General features: G+C 47.9%; 2 protein-coding genes across 2 annotated transcripts in view; both read left to right on the top strand.

The window, feature by feature from the left end:
• LOC135915486 (rhotekin-2-like) overlaps positions 1-16,748 on the top strand; it is a 76,945-nt gene that overhangs the window by 14,711 nt on the left and 45,486 nt on the right. The window lies entirely within an intron of this gene.
• LOC135915214 (methyl-CpG-binding protein 2-like) lies at positions 10,408-12,564 on the top strand. Its single transcript, XM_065448242.1, has one exon. It carries the CDS (start codon positions 11,006-11,008, stop codon positions 12,311-12,313), a length of 1,308 nt encoding a protein of 435 aa, XP_065304314.1. The 5' UTR covers positions 10,408-11,005; the 3' UTR covers positions 12,314-12,564.

The raw sequence follows: 16,748 nt of genomic DNA, 5'->3' as shown, positions 1-16,748 counted from the left end.
GTAACATTACGTGGAGCAAAATCTAGTTTTGAGCAAAACGTAAACAAATCTTCAAACCATGTGAAAGTTGTCGAAAACTACACAGAGGCCTCAAATTCACTAGCTTCATAGCTGGAGCCCCATTGAGAGGAACTAGGGTCTCCTTTTGTTTGTGTGGCTGCTCGGTGACAACATAAAATGAAAAATAAAAAGTATTTCAAATATTATTATATGAAAGAAATAGTACTGATTTTCGGTTTCGCAATACGAGGGCATGGATCGGAAAATTCACTGTTCCAAACTAATGATGATAGGAAGATCATTTTTTTTTGCGTCATGTTGCTGAATCTTTGGGCATACATGAAATGTAAAAAAAGAGAAAAAAAAATCAATTTTGGGGGGAAAGTGACTTTGGAATGTGGCCTTAAGTCCTACCACCTTAAGTCATCGTCTTTTAGGTCCCCCGTGGGGAATATCGATTTGTGGCGGCTTTATCAAATACATTTTTTTTTTTTAAATGAAGGCTCAGATTGGCATCGTTGGCGGTCCTGTAGGATGTTTCGGTCCCATTCGCGTTAGGCAAATGCTTTAGGCCCCTTAAGAGAAAATTATCTTCCAGTTTGATGACGCGTTTGCGATGATTCAATTCGGGAAAGAGGTCATACAGCCACCTTTTCAAAATCTAGTAGAATCTCGGTAAACGAAAATAGCCTAAACGAAATTGTCAACTAAACAAAACAGCCTCAGATGGGTCAGTGTTGTATTTGGGTATTGAAAATAAAAATAAAAAACGAGTGAAAAAAAAAACGTTCCGTTAAGCGCAACCAAAAATTTCCCAACGCTCTGCTAACGGAACCACGGAAGCAAGTTTTAAAAGGATTTTTTTTTCAGAATGAGGCAGGATCTGAAACGTATTTTTTTGCGGCACCTGTATTCTAAAGCCACCTTTAAAACGCGGTGGCAAAGACTCAAGCATGCAAGCATTTGGTTTATTTTTAATGCATAGCACGTGCTGACCTGTACAGCTTCGCGGCACCGCCGCTCGCCTCGCAGACGACCAAAATAAGGACAACCGAAATTTCGGACGCCTGACCGTACGCCGGTCGATAATTAGGGCTCCGCGGGCCCTACAGGACCGCTTCTTATTCGGCCACCGACTGGAAGAGTAAGAACTATGTTTTTGTTTTGATAACATCAGCAGTGCTTCCTCCAAACAATCCTGTAGCCGTCAATCGCACTCAAACCGCGGGGCAAACTAGCTGCTTTATTCGCTTCCTTATGTTTAATATATCTAAACGTGTTAAGAAGGTGTATGACATATAGTGCAGCATTTCTGCACATATTTCTCAGTAAACAGAACTCCTGTTAATCGGAACATTTCTCCGCTCCCTTGATGTTCCGTTTAACTAGGCTCTGCTGTATCGATGATGAGACAACCCCTAACTAGAATGGTAGTTCTGCAAGGGCCTTGCTGGTAGGACACCTATTCAGTCATCTTCCGACATAGCACTCACTCCTCGGCACAATCTGTTTGTGCGCAAGTCTAACCTACAATTCTGTTCAAGAGCTTAGCGCAGAAACTTGAGACCAGACGGACAGAATACTTGTGTGTACGTCGTCTTCTGTCCGTCTCCAGTTTCTGCGCTAAGCACAATAGAATTGTAGGTTAGACTTGCGTGCAAATAGATGCGTGCAAATAGAGTAATTATGCCGAGGTGTGAGTGATGACTGTAAGTCGGAAGATGACCGAACGTGGGTGGTGAAGCCACGTTCCAACCACCTCCTTATGACGTCACCGAATATCGACAATGATTGTATAAAGCTAGTTAATGTCTTTATATTGAAAACAATGTCGCATGATTTAGACATTAAGGAGGGTGGGCAGACGAGGGGTGGGGGGTGGGGCAGGAGGCATGCAGGACAGAAATTTCGGGGGGTAAATGTGTTCGGTGGGCCACTGGCTCTGTCCCATGTAATGAACCTTGTTGTGCGCGCTGCAGTAAGGCAGTAGACAAAACTTCAGCCCAGTTGTATTTTCGAGTGCAGTTCAATTTTTTTTCGACTTCATAACTGCACGTATTATCCTTGTAAATCCCACTCAAGTAATTCAACCCGTGCCAGTGACAGGAGAGTTTTGGTTATGTTTGGGGCCCACGCAAACCGTGTGTGCGTTCTCGGACAGCTGCTGATAATTCGAGCAATTTCTTCTGCGGCCCACACGCTTGCCTATGGGGTTTTGCTGCAGCGCGTGATTGCAGAGGCCTCGTAAAGGCTGAACGGAGGAAAGAAATACGGCGTCAAGCATTCGATTTGTCCTCTCGGGGGGAGCGTCGAGGAGGAAAGGAGGTCGTCGCGCCCCGGTGCAAGGGGGCGGGTGCTGCTCTGGAAGACGTCGGCTGGCTGCGCGGAAATCCGACCGGGTTCTGCACGTGGACCGCCGCCTGCTCGCGAGCAGCCGCTGGCAGCTGGCCGACGCGGGGCTCTCGCCCGCGGGCCAGGACATTCCGAGAACAACTCTGCGGGGGTCTTCGATTCTGACCCCGCAGCGACGGACTGTCGTCGTCTCCTTGAGACGGCAGCTTCTGCTGGCGCTGCCTTGCCGAGCAAGAAGCGCCGGACGAAGGCGGGGCGACACTGCGGCCGGCGTTCCCATCTTTTTTCGTGCTGCAGCTTTGTCATCGTTTCTTCTTGCGGTTAGCGCAGATGTCGCGCTGCGCGGGGCGGCCCCGCTTTGTGGAGAAGCTGGATCGAGGAAAGCGAGTCTGTATCGGGCGGCAAGTTGAGCGAAGTCGTATTTTTTGGCCGTCTTCAAATCGTCGCCCGCAGCCGTAGAATCTTGTGTATTGTACAACATTCCTCTCCGCCACCGTTAAGAAGTCGCGGGTCATGGCAGAAAGTCCACATTAATTGGTGCTATACTGTCTTGAGGAAAAATTTTTAGGTGTGTTGTGCTAGCACACAGAACTTCATTAATAGCGCACTGAGCATTGAAACGTGCAGGAAAAGTCAAGAGGATTAACTATTTCATTATTACCACCGCACGTTCTGCGCCGTGCTAACGAATAGAGCAGTACTAGTACATAGGCGTCGTTTGTAACTATGCGTTGCGTGATGTGATTTGAATTTATGAAAATTTTAGGTGAGGTCGCTTTTAAAAACAAGCACTTATTATTCTCTGGCTGTATATTCTGAATGCGTGTTTAATGCCCCAGACCACAACGAAAAATAGCGAGAAGCGTAGGATACTCGGTGCTTGTTCACTGTCAAGGGCCGCATTTTGTAACGCTCCATTTTATTTTCCCTTCTTATCATTCGGCGCATCGAATGGTCAATTCCGGCGATAAATGTTACAGCTGACTAAGTTACGCAACTCGGTCACCTGTAAGCTCTCTTGCCCAACAGCTGCGAGCTCGACACGGGGGCCTATTAATAACTTGCACTTCACGGGTTGGTTCACTCGCATATCTCGTCTACGCGTCGTTGCGTATACGGCGGTCCCCCGCGGCCAATTCCGCATTCGCGTCTCGCGTGGCGACCCCGCCGCGCACGGGTGTTGCGGCCTGTGCTTGCGTGTGCGGCGGCGGCGTGTCGTCGAGTGGGACATGCGCCGATGACCTCTCGAGGTCGCTCACTCGTCACTTGTGCGCTTCCTCAAAGGGCCAGTATTTGCATTCCTACCCTCGCAAGTTCCTTTGGGGTGTCCTCTTGCACGTCGTGCTTCTTCTATACCTCTCAGACGCGATACATGCAAAAAAAGCTGCCTGTTATGTCTGCTCGCTTGATACGAAAAGGGCACTCGACTTTTGTAGTTCTGTGCACTCCTTTGGCTCAAGCGCATGCTGAAGTACTGTACCGTTCTGCATCGCATTTGCGTGTAGTGCGCTAATGGGCCTCAAAGAGACCAAAGATATGTGGGTTTTCTAAGAGTGGTGCCGGAGTTAGCATGGATATATCTGTCATTTTAAATGTCTAGGACCGTTGCTTTGCACAGCAATCAAGAAACGCTAGCATATAGCGTGACAAAGCAAAGTGTGGGCAGCGGAGCGCTCATGCTGGGTCGCGTTAAAAGTGACAGCGAGGTCATATAAGTCGCCGAGTGGTGACGAAAATTCCAGAGGGGAGAACTAAGTGCGTGCTGGGGGACTTGGTTGCCGGCTGACGCATCGCGGGGTTGGCAGCTCGGAGTTTAGTGACCTTCACACTATCTATATTGGCTTCAACACTGCTCCTGCTGCAGCTTCGCATGTATAGCTCGCGTCGCTTTAGGCATGATCTCGGTGTAAAGGCGTAGGGTCAGGCTGCTAGCCCTAAGATAACTTGTTCTTGGGCTAGTTGGCTGACGCTTGACGAAACCGACGTACCGAGAAAAAAAAAAGAAGAAGTAAGAAACGCAAGACCGGGCACCATGGCCCGCAGACCTAATATGATAGAGTCTTGTTCCGAAAATTCAGAATCAAAGCCATTCAAACTGTACGAGTTCTTTTCGAATGATGGAATTCATGATGGAATTCCAATATAAGACAAATGCAAGAGCCTGCATTTCTGCTTAGCAAGGTCACAGTGGTGTCCGGTTTGTGTTTGTATTTTTCTATGGTCTTTCGCTGCAGTGGCTTCACATGCTAGCCCTGTGCGCAGAGAAGCAGCCATTGTGTGTGTGTGTGTGTGTGTGTGTGTGTGTGTGTGTGTGTGTGTGTGTGTGTGTGTGTGTGTGTGTGTGTGTGTGTGTGTGTGTGTGTGTGTGTGTGTGTGTGTGTGTGTGTGTGTGTGTGTGTGTGTGTGTGTGTGTGTGTGTGTGTGTGTGTGTGTGTGTGTGTGTGTGTGTGTGTGTGTGTGTGTGTGTGTGTGTGAGAGAGAGAGAGAGAGAGAGAGAGAGAGAGAGAGAGAGAGAGAGAGAGAGAGAGATGGGCACACGTCGTTGTCCAACGAAAACTAAGTAATCATTAAAATAGCGTAACGGAGATATAAAAGGTGTTTTTGTTTTGTTTTTATTGCAGCACATTTTCGTGTTGTTAGTGATCATAAAGTGTATAATATTAACTTAACACATAAAAAATTATGACGTTTTACGTGCCAAAACTACGATCTGATTATGAGGCATGCCGTAGTGGGTGAGTGGAAATTTGGACCACCTGGGGTTCTTTAACGCGCACCTAAATCTAAGTACATGGGTGTTTCCGCATTTCGCCCCCATCGTAATGCAGCCTCCGTGGCCGGGATTCGATCCCCTTATTAACTCATTCGTTATCTGATATTGCGTGATTACTTTCAAAATTATTCATTTAGGGCACACAAGTCGGTCAATGCCCAAGGCATGTCCGTTTTACATCCTGAGAGTAGCACCACTTTTGAGATATATTCATTTCTAAAATCTTCTGCCGAATACTTTGGCGTTCCAGATACAAAGGGCTATAAGGGAAAACTCTTCCGTTTTCTTTCTTTCTCTTTCTCTTTTTTTTGTTCTTGCTTCATTTGCGCTTCAGATAATCTTTGTGTCTGCAGTCACTGTTGAAACAAACAGAGACCGCTAAGTAGGGACCGCGACGAGTGTCCCTACCTGCTTGGTCGCATGCAGCGAAATATAGGGTGCGATCTTGTACGCGTTCCAAACTCGAACGGAGGCGGTCCGTTCTTTCCGTCGCGAAATTGGCGGTCCGTTCCATCGCGTTCGTCCGATAGCAGACAACATGGAATGATTGACAGCAGATATCATTTCACAATTGACGTCATGGCGTTCGTCACCGTTCAAACTGACCAACTGTGTGCGGCTCGATGGAACGGACCGCCTCCGTTCTATTTTGGAACGCGTACAAGATCGCACCCTATGATAGTGTCAGTTCTCTAGCGCCGTGTTGGTTTACTTCGCGTCCGTTTCTATGTTTCTTTACTAGTTTTTATTTTTTATTGACTTGTTGTAATCCATTACATTACGTCTCCTTTTCTGCACGATCATATAATAATAATAATAATAATAATAATAATAATAATAATAATAATGTCCGATCAAAGGTGTTTATTAAAGTGCCCAGGAATAACCTCGGGGGTCTTGGTGCTGGCGCACTCGGCAAAGCAATGCACAGGAAGAACAATGCAAGCTCACACCCATACACACATACCCCGCGCGCGCACATAAAAAAGAAAGAATAATAATTTCGAGAATACAGACACGCGTGCACGAAGAGAATACAAAGCAGAAGTGGAGAAACAGAAAAAAAGTACTGCAGAATGACGGAACACACAACAGATATGAGAGTTTCTGTTCAGTTATTGAAATTCCTCTGCAACTCCTTTCGGGAAAATACTGAAGTTAGGTATTAAGACATCCAGGCACTCTGAATGGGCGTTACATGTCGCCTGCACTCTAGATAGAGGGCCACAACAATCTGAAGGCTGAGAGGCGCTCTGTTTTCTTGTGCCTTTAAAGGCACAAGAATGTAAAAATTCTGCAGAATGTAAAAACACACATTATAAAGCAAGTGCGAGCAGCAGACCTTTTCATGTAATAATTTGTGAAGAACATTCGATTTGTTGCGTCTACAGGTGAAGGTAGGTAACGTGAGTGTCTGTGTTAGCTCTATGTGGAGATGGAAGGCTTTTGACAGAATCGATGTTTAAATATAGATGTGCGCTAATAATAATAATAATAATAATAATAATAATAATAATAATAATAATAATAATAATGCATTCCCAGCAGGCCGCATAATGGAGCTTCTACCCTGGCGTTATCACGTTTAGTGTGTCATGTAAGACAATGGAGATACTACGTCCCATTCCGCTGGCGCGGCGTGATGGGGATCGGACAGTTTTCAGGGTGCCTCGCTGGCGTGCGAGCAGTGCGGGCCCTTCGGGTCACACATGGCCGCGCACTTTCCGCAGATGCGGCGATGGTTGCACGGTGCGCCCGCCTGGCTTTCGTCCCTTCACGTGGTGCCTCTAGTTGCGGAATATTTGTCAAGCTGTCGAACGCCTTGAAGGAGGCCGCGGAGATAGAGAGCGAATATCACAGAGGAGATTAATTTGCCGAATCGCGCACCAGTCGGTGTGTACTCGGAGGCAGTCGACGCCGGAAACATTTCACGATCGAAAGCTTCGCGTGTGACCTGTGGAAGAATCCGTGACGCAGGCGATGGGCGAGAAGACAGGCGAGGGCTAATATTGTGCTTCGATATCTCGAAAGTGGTGCTAGTAAATCGACGCGCGTTTAATTTAACCGGCTCCATTTTCGTACTTGTAACTTCGGTGACGCTAGTGACAGGGATATGCGAATAACCGTTGATATTTCGAATACGAATCGACTACTTCAGTTTAAAATAGAAGTGCTCGAGTCGAAACGAAGTGCTACGACTCGAGATGTCAGACTGGATTCGATGGGCGATGCACATGTCACACGTGCTGCACTTTCGGGCGTGCTCGAGTGAATGCAGAAAGCGCTGCTCCACGTCATTTTCAAGTATGCTTTATGAACCTTTTCTACACAATCATGCTTTGTCTTTCAATCGCGGTCGAAAATTTCGATGCAGGTCAGCACCAACGGAGAGCGAAAGTGAGCAGTCTCAGGCTGCGAACAGTTAGTTACAGACAGTGAGGTCACGGACCATTTATGTAGTTTCTTTGCGGATATCGACGGCACACGTTTACTTAAATATAATGTACCGTGAGGTAACCCATGGAGCGAAAAAAAAAAAGACCTTGCAGATCCCACGCACTGCGGGGAGTGTGTCTAAGCGAAGCTGTGGTAAGCCGGCAAGACGAAGCGGCACATTTTGACAATAGACGTGTAGCGGACTCGGGCAGCCGAGAAACGCTGCACAGCCGACACCACCGGCCACAGCATTTCAACCTTCGGACGCCGCAAAGCCCTCGCGCGGTAACACTTGCACCACAAAAACACGAGAGATAGCCAAAGAAAGTTACTCGATTTAACAATGTAATGGTGCGCTATGTAGATTTGTTTGCTTTATTGCGTAATTCTGTTGATCCAGCCGTTGGAACGTCTGTAGGGATGAAGTCCATACGTGCAAGGTGACTCGTTATGTGTGCGCGTTCCGGTGTTGAGCTATTTAGCAAGAAAGCAGCAGCAGCAACTACGGTCGGCAAAGTGCGGTAATGTTCGCTTTAAAAACTGCCCTTTTGGAGGGGCATCAGTTTTGGCCGAACATGCGGCCTTACTGTGTACGAATAATGTAGCTTTGAATGAGGCTCCTACGTTATGGTTCTGCGGCAGCCTCAAAAGCATATCTATCCGTAAGTGCTGCGTAATTCAAGTAGTCTTTCGATCGAAATAATTTGCTACAGCAGGGCAGCCTCAAACCCCTATTTCGAGATAAATATTGGTGTCGCCAACGCACCATCGTGTGACTGGAAAATAAACAATTAGTAGCATGCACACCAACACGGCCGCGGCGGACGTTGCGTCGGAGGGCACGCCAGAAAGCCAGCGATGTGATTTACCGGGTGCTACCTGGCTCTACCCACCAAAAAGGCTCCAAGCGCGAATGGGCACGGCCCGTTTCGCTCTCTCACAACCGACGCCGTCCGACCTAGCAATGTGTAACGGTCTCGGAAGGGCGCCGGAGGGCAAGGAGAAAGCCTCAGACGTTTTCGCGCCCTTTTTGAGCCGCGTGACATCTATGAGCCAATCAGGCTGGACGTCCCAGCGGTTGAAAGGTTTGATTTGACCACTTAGCATTCAGTGCTTTCACTAGCTTTCCTGAATCCGTCGCTGGTCGTCGTCGTTAGCGGCTTGATGGAACAAGATACGCGGCTAGCGCTTTTTTGCGCTCTATCCTATCCCGTGCTATGTTGTGTTAAAGAGTGCAATATGCGGTTAGAGGATGGGCATAAGTGAACAAGCTTCCTGTTCGATTCGTCGCTAAACGGCTGCTTTCGCAGCGTGTGCACTTCAAAGCCTTGCAACGTCCGTTTATGCTCTTCGGCCAGTTGTACGAACAACCTCTGCGTGTCTCCGTGTGCTTGTGTTGTGCTGCTTCGGCTTTGCGCCAGCGTGCGAGTAGTGATTTATTTGTGGGTTGAGTGCCGTCTGAGCTTTGAAGGCCAGTTTCACTGTGGATGTACGAGTACCTTCTTGGATTTTATAATTTGTGAGTACCGCTCGCCGGAGGTGTATTTGTTTTTATACCACCTGTTCTGCTTAGGAACCGTTCTTCTTTGTGTGTCATAGCTGTCGCATGTGCTCTGATGTAGTAAAGTCCGTATTAAACTGCTGCCCGTAGAACTTTTCATAGTGTGTAGGTTGATTTCTTTTTATTGTCTAACAGTAACTTAGGCAAGGCATAAATAGTAGGATGATAATCCCGTAGCTTTTTGTCCGCGTTCAGTGCTGCACTCGACCAATCCCGGTCTCAGGCGTTTTGCAAGAACTGGAGAAAAAAAAAAGTAAATGAAATTGCTTGCGCCATTTTATTTTCTCGAAGTGTTGCGGTCATCCCTACAACCCAATAATTCCAGTAAACATAAAAACTGAGCAACTATAGCCAGCACTACTGCAGTATTTAGCATTAGAACGTTTAGTAGTACGGAGACCTGCGTTTTCCTTTGCAAGCTATGGAAAAAGAGACAAGAGCTTACCGCTGCTCTGTTCTTGCCCAAGTTTCGGCGGCAAGGTCGTATTTTATGGTCCGAATCATTCAGTATAAGACTTCCCACTGTTACTTGCCGGGTTTGTCAGAAAAAAAAATGCATTTGCCTTCGGCTCGGCCTCTTACGGTCTCCTCGACAAATCGCGCCGGGGAGCCCTGGTGCGCACTGGTAAGGTTTGTCGAGGGTGCCATTAGTCTCCACATCGCACCGCCACCTCTTCCGCGACAATGTAAACAAGTTCGAAGGCCCTGCTTTGCCGTACTGCAGACGCTAGAAGTTACGTAGCCGCCATTGTCTTCGTCTGCGCCTGTCGGTATGTCCGAATCGAGACACCGGCGAGCTGTAAAAACGAATCTCGAAGGCCACAGTTAATTTTCCGCTGTGTTGTTAATATTTGAAAGAGTTGTTCGTTATAATACGGCGGATAAAAATTGCGATTTAAACTGCTCCGGAGAGTGATACAGGCTGGTCGGCAAAGTACAGTAATCTCTGATATGTACTTTTGCACACACCGTATGCTACCACATAGTCAAAAATAAAATGCGAAAAAAGTAACTGAAAAAAAAGGTTATTTTAGATAACTTATTCGCAAGGATATTTCCGCCTATACCTTAGCATTAAAAAGTAGCGAACATCTCTTGGCGTGTTTCTGTGCCATTTTAAGTCACAACACACGCTTCTTCTTTTTTAAGGGTGAGCCTTGGATGAAGGAATTTGTATCTACGGTTGGATTGATCGATATTATTTTATTTGTTACAAAAGCAATGAGGTGTGGTTAGCTTACCATCAGAGGGGTAGCAGCGGGGCACCTATGCATGGCTGAAACTAGCAGGAACACACTGACTGAGTTTGTGGCGCTGTTGCCAGCTTTGTAGCATCATCGCCATGGAACTTTATTTGTGCACCCTTTAATGACGGTGTATAAAAGACAACGTTTTCGGTTTAAACCACAGAAACGATGTTTTCGACAATTCCGTTGTATTCCGTCGCGCACCAGTGTATATGTGAGGGGTACGACAGAAATAGCAGTTCTTGTCTGCACTTAGGGGGCACTATGCTCCTTCTGTTTTCAAATATGTGTTTGCACCGCTATACATTCCAGTTTTTTTATTTACTAATATTATTATTGTTATTGTTTTAGGATTTCGTCCTTCCAAGCAATACTTTTTGTGAGCTAGGTGTTGAATCGCGCCACCTATGATGCATGACCTTTACTTTGCGAGGGCCGGTCCTGGTGGACACCATTCCTCGTGGAACAAAGAGTTTTCGTGGGCATCAGGTCTCGTGGGTGAGCAGAGTTGTGAAGTTCACGTCGGCTTGATTGCACTAGCAAGCGGCAGCGCGTGTGTGCTTGGAATCGTCCGCTGGCTGCAGTCAAGAGTCCGTGCGCGGATCCCTAACCCTTCCGACTGCCTATCGTGAAGTCATGTTCCAGAGCAGGTGCGGCGTTCCTGCTGGATGGATCCGCAAGGTCTGCCAGCGAAAAAGTGGACGCACCGCGGGTAGATATGACGTGTACATTTACAGCCCCCAAGGTCGCAAATTCAGATCACGAAGAGAACTGACAGCGTTTCTCGGTTACATAGGTAGTGGCCTATCAATTTCCGAGTTTAACTTTTCCGCTGCAAGAAGGGAGTGCGAGGCCGGCTGTTCTGATTGTGCGAGCCCGAAATGTCTGCCGGGTCCCAACGAGGCACCACCACGGGAGCCATCAGCAGCAGGTGACAAAGCCTCAACAAGCGGGGTTTCTGTGACGAGTGGGATCAGCGGGCCACTGGCGCCGCTCAAGGAGCACTCGGAGGAGGTGAGTGCTAGGCCTAACGTGGCACCTTCTACTGCCACCGCGTTCGGAAAGGACCCCGACACTAGGGATGAGCATGCCGAGAAAGCCAAGGATGTTGCAATCGACAAGGAGATGCAAACTGGAGAAACGCAGGTTATCGCGGCGAAGACTGACTCAACTCCGTCAGCGGTTCACCTGCTCGAGCGGCAGCCCACAGCTGGGGAAAAGATGGCGCCTGAGCCGAAAGACGATCCCGGTCGCGCGATCGATGCGTCTCGTGACCAACCACAGCGGCCAGACGAAGCTGATGGGAAGCCGGCCGTTGAGAACTGTGAACCGAAGGCGAATCCAAGTCTGGCGCCTCAGCAGAAGAGTTTCGATGTCAAGAAGACATCGTCGAAAGAACCTCACCGGCTTGCAAAGGCGACTACTTCCAACTCAAAGCCGAACGCCAAGAAGAAGCTTGGGCTGAAGAGCAAGCTGGAAGCAAGGCGGAAGGATAGGCTCATCGTGAGTAGTTCATTGTTCAAGAAATTTGAACGGGTCCCGGCAGCTAAAATACATTCGACCTCCGAGAAGCAGCGACCTGACGCAAAGAGCGAGCCCCAACCAGGCCCGTCGCTAGAGGGTAAGGAGGAAGGCACGTCTTCCGAACTGTCCATCGAGCTTGAGGCAAAGCCGACAGTTGAGGCGAAGCAGAACTCCGAGCCCAAGAAACACCCATGTGATGCGCCCATGTGTGACCTCACCGCAGGTGCACAATCGAATTTAGATCAGGTCGAAAAACCTCCCTCAACCAGTGGTGGTCAGCCGCCTGTTGAAAAGAAGCTCAAGACGAAGAAAAAGTTTGCGCTGAAGCGTAAATTCGTAGAGGACAACGTGCTGTTCACGGAGTTCCACCTCATCAAGCGTGTGCCTGTAGTTAAGCCGAAAGGTAGCGAGCGAAAGTGAGTGAAAGCAACCATTTGGGTGAGCAGGCGTTCAGTTTTTGTGTTCGACAGACCGGGAAGAACACGTGAGTGATGGGAGGTAGGAATGCAAGCCCGCGTACTACGCGTCGCTGGATATGAGGGAGCAAAATATCTTCAACCGTGTGTGTTGTGCCTTTTTTTTTTTGTTCTTCCGGGTTTAAGAACATTTTGTTCTTGTTTTTATTGTGGATTGACAATTATTGGGTTTCAATAAAATTTTGCCATGTCGAAGTCTGTGTGCTGGAACCGCATTCTGTAACGATTCGGTTTCCTAAGAATTCACTTTGCGAGCAGTGATTGGTCGCCACCTGGGTGACGCCATCGCCTGTTATGATGACGCGACGCACACGTCAATCATGCGGAAACCGAACCCGTTGCCTGCTACGAAGCTAAGTGGCGCGAGGTGCTTCGGTGTGCTCCGGAGACGCTGTGCCGTGTGCAGAGCCTGTGCGTGCCGTGTGCACGAACGAGAGCGGCGTTAGTAAAATGGCTTGGGGAAGCTTAATTTGGTAGTGGGCCAGTTTAATTTTGAGGATGCGCCAGCCTAAAATTTGGGGGTTGGCCAACTTAAATTTGGACAGGGCCCAACTTAATTTTGGGGGTGGAACAAATTTAATTCGCACATGGCCCAGCTTGAAATTTGGGGGGGGGGGGGGGGGGGGCAACCTAAACTTTGGTGATGGGTCAACTTAATTTTAAGAAAACGTAGACACGCTTTCCTGCGCCCTTAATGTAAGTCGCATCGTGTTTTTCATAGATTCGCCGGCACAAAGACATAAAATACAGAAATAACGTGTGCTTTTCTCAACTCTTGTCGCCGCGAGGTGGCGTCACGTCGCAAAAGCGTCTTCCAAACGTCTTCCATGTAGAAGGCTGTTATCTTCCAGACGGCTCAGAACGCGTTCCCTTACATGGCCTCGAAGCTGTCTCGGGCTGTCTACGTAGACTGTCTCCGATGATGGCCAGAATTGGAACATACCCTAAGAACGGCCGTTTTATTTGAAACCAACAACAAAAGATGGTCTTTGTCTTTGAATTTTTGGCGACTCTGCATTGAGTATTATTTATTTTTAAAGCGCTATGGCTATCGAGGCTACGCACTTCATCGCAGCCAAGTGAGTTCATTGAACGCACTCGCTGGCAAGTGCACGCCACAGACAACCTGCGTATGACCCTAACGGCGAAGTGCACTTGCCCGAAGTGACACTGACCCGAAGTGACACTGACCCGAAGTGACACTGACCCGAGACCTGTTTTAATGCACGCTTCTGAGGACAACCGAAATAGACAGCATCATGTATTTGTTTTACTTTATGAAGTGCAATAAGTGATCGAAGCCTTAAACTATGGCCCGTGGCCTAAGAATAGTTTGGAAAGCTTGGGGTTTCAAACATAGAATTTCATACAAAACTATATGACTTGAAAAGACGGCCAAGCCGAAATAAAATTCATTGTCGAGGAAAGTCTGAGCCGCTTGACTGCAGTTGTCACCCTGTTGGTTCTTGCAGTCTCACATTTCGTGCTTTTGGATGGGCGCGGTCTGAATAGAGTTTCATACCACTATAACTAGAGGGAAATATGGCGCTGCGATCGTTCAGCTATCATGGGAATTTCGGGAAGTACAGGCTACGGATTGGTATACGTTGATTGGCGAACTATTCTACATGTATCTTTTTTCGCACTTTTGGTTTCGCTCCAAGCACAATATGCTTATAACCCGCAGTGGGGCAGTGCGGCGCAAAGCTCTTTACCCTTGTTCTGTAACGTTGCTCGAAGTGCCGATAGCGCGCTGGGCTAGCGGCTGAGCCGATGTTTGTGTCGCGGCGTGGTGATTTACAACCTGCCAGTAACTTTTTTTCTACTAGTGATGCACAGTGCAATGGAAAGACAGCTGACTGCTTGCATAACACATTTTGTTTCCTGCATAGACAGTTGTACTTCTGGTGGCTTGACAACCAAATTTGATTGAGGGTTTCATTACACATTGCTCGTTTATGTGCTCATTGAGATGTGTGTTTCAGCACATTTGAGAACACAAACTTACTTGTTGTAGGAAAGGTTGCTGCCTCCAGGCTGTAGTCTGCTGTCACAAAACGGGTAAGCGCAAAGCCACGCCGTAACAGCTGCTGGCGCGCGCTTCAAAAGAAGCGGTACGTCAGCATAAATTATAATGAGGCATACTCGTATGAGGCCACAAGCGTCCCAGCTAGCACTGCTGCAGATGTGCTTAATAAAAGTACTTCAAGACGTTCCGCAATCGCGACAGCCGACGCAGCCTTTCGAAAGAGCGAGAGAGTTCGCAAGTGCCTACAGTCTGCGTTCGCAGTGACCAGGCGTCGTAGCAGACGACACTTGTAGCATTTCTCTAAGGCGCAACACTTTTATCACAATATAAACTTTTTATTTCCATAAATATTTGATGAGTAATTTTACATAAGCACATGCATGGTTGTTATTGTAAAAAATAAATAATTATTCACTTGCGCTAAATCTGGAAGAAATTACAGAACAATGGATACACTGGTGTGTCCTGGTGGTAAACCGTGCTCCGTCTCAGTCATACAAACGTTATGCAATGTATTGTGCATTGTATAAAATACTGCAGAAATAGAATTAGATCTTACGCGAAAATATTTTAATATATAGCTTCGTTTACTGCGCCGCAAGCAAACGCCACTAGCCTAAAGATCGAAGTTAATCAGAAACCTGTAATCATTCCGTGGAGGAAGGAAAAAGATCGGAGGGAGCATACCGCAACGCTATTAAAGCCAAAGCTTGTGGACCAACACGTGATCGCATGTCAAAGTACGCGGTTTGTTTTTGTGTTCCTGCTCTGCAGGCAGGAGCCACGGCAGGGCAGCTGAACAAGCGCGCACCGAATAAAAACTACTTGCTACTGGGAAAAATCTCGATTCTTGCTCCGTGATCTTCCTCCATGCATCATTCCCGCGTAGGTTGAGGCAACTCTCAGGAGAACCCCCGTAGACACTAGCTCCACATTTCCCTCTTGGGCATTTATTTAGGAACTCTATGGGCGCGGTGAAGGCCTTGGGGACATATTCTGCGATGATCACTTCGGCGATACTACCGCCTTCGCGTGGCGTAGTGCTCAATCAGCCAATCAGCGCGCGCCTGACGGCGATGCTATCGCCGAACTTGATCGCAGAATACGTCCCTTGTCTCAGCCCGAGGCAACTCGGCCGCGGTAGCGGGCTGTGTGCGTCGCGCGTGGTCGCAGTGGCTTCGTGCGATAGCACTTTTTGATGGCTTGGTCCAGTGTAGTAATTCTTGTGAGCGCAGTGTGTAGACATTTGTAGCCGCTTCTTTCATTGATGTCTGTCTAATGCATCATACTCGCCTTCTTAATTAACCATTCCTGCCGAAGGTCTGTAATGCAGGCTGGCAGTGCTTGATAAATTCTAACGAGGTGCTCCACCTAACACAACGCAGCCGTGTTTCAGCTTTATAATCAACGCTTTTTTACAGCGAAGCTGTATACCTACACTGTCCAAGGAAAGTTCTGTGTCGTTGTGAGCAAAAAAACTCCCCATACGTGGGCCGATCACAAAGATAGTGCGATACCGGCACGACCCGCGGCGGAGGTGAAGCAGGCGTTAAGCACTCCCCATACGTGGGCCGATACCGAAGATTGTGATGCCGGGCCGACCCGCGGAGGAGGTGCAGTTCGCCATTGAGGGGCCCACATACACAGCTGCGCTGGTCACTACTCACTACTTGGACGCGGCATCACACGACACGTAACCATGTTACATGATTTCGCACTTCATTTCCGTGTAAGCGCATGCGCGATTTACGTGCATGCCATGTATAAAATGACGCAGTGGCACAATAAACATAGTTGAAAGTTTGCGCTTGGTGTGTCGTCTTCTTTCACGTCCGTGTCGTTTTTTATGTCGCGCAATATCATTTAAGCAATGGTCATCATTCTTCACAGAGTGAAAGGGCACCGAGTTTTTGTTTATTTATTTGTTTTTGAATAAAGAGTTTCTTTTGGGATTAGAGATAAAATGAACGACACCGACTGCGCGGTCGCTGTGGTCATCGCTCGAAGTTATGCCACATGCTATAATGCCGCTGCTGGTGGGCGGCTCAGTGATTGGCGAACTGGTCAACTTTCGACAAGTAAGTGTAGCAGGTGCCGCGCCATGTCGTACGCAAGGCCCGAGCCAGTCGCACAATTTGTTTCAACAGCGTTTTGTGGCGTACTGAGGATGAGTTAACGGTAGTTCCCTGATTGGTTAAATGGATTTCCTTGTTCTGGTCGTTACGCATGTCGAGGAGGGAGGAACGTTTGTTGTTCAGCGGGTTATTGCACCATGCGAATTTTGTACTGCTGTCGTCATCTATTTCGAGTCTCATCATCATCAATAACATCATGGCCAGAGAAGGCAGCC

The sequence above is a fragment of the Dermacentor albipictus genome, chromosome 1 (genome assembly GCF_038994185.2).
Source record: "Dermacentor albipictus isolate Rhodes 1998 colony chromosome 1, USDA_Dalb.pri_finalv2, whole genome shotgun sequence".
Classification (NCBI taxonomy): domain Eukaryota; kingdom Metazoa; phylum Arthropoda; class Arachnida; order Ixodida; family Ixodidae; genus Dermacentor; species Dermacentor albipictus.
Note: the sequence above shows the minus strand (reverse complement) of the source record. Positions and strands in the feature narration are given on the sequence as shown.

Bases quoted from the DNA above. Each gene is read 5' to 3' on its own strand.
- LOC135915214 (XM_065448242.1), top strand. From the start codon at position 11,006: ATGTTCCAGAGCAGGTGCGGCGTTCCTGCTGGATGGATCCGCAAGGTC.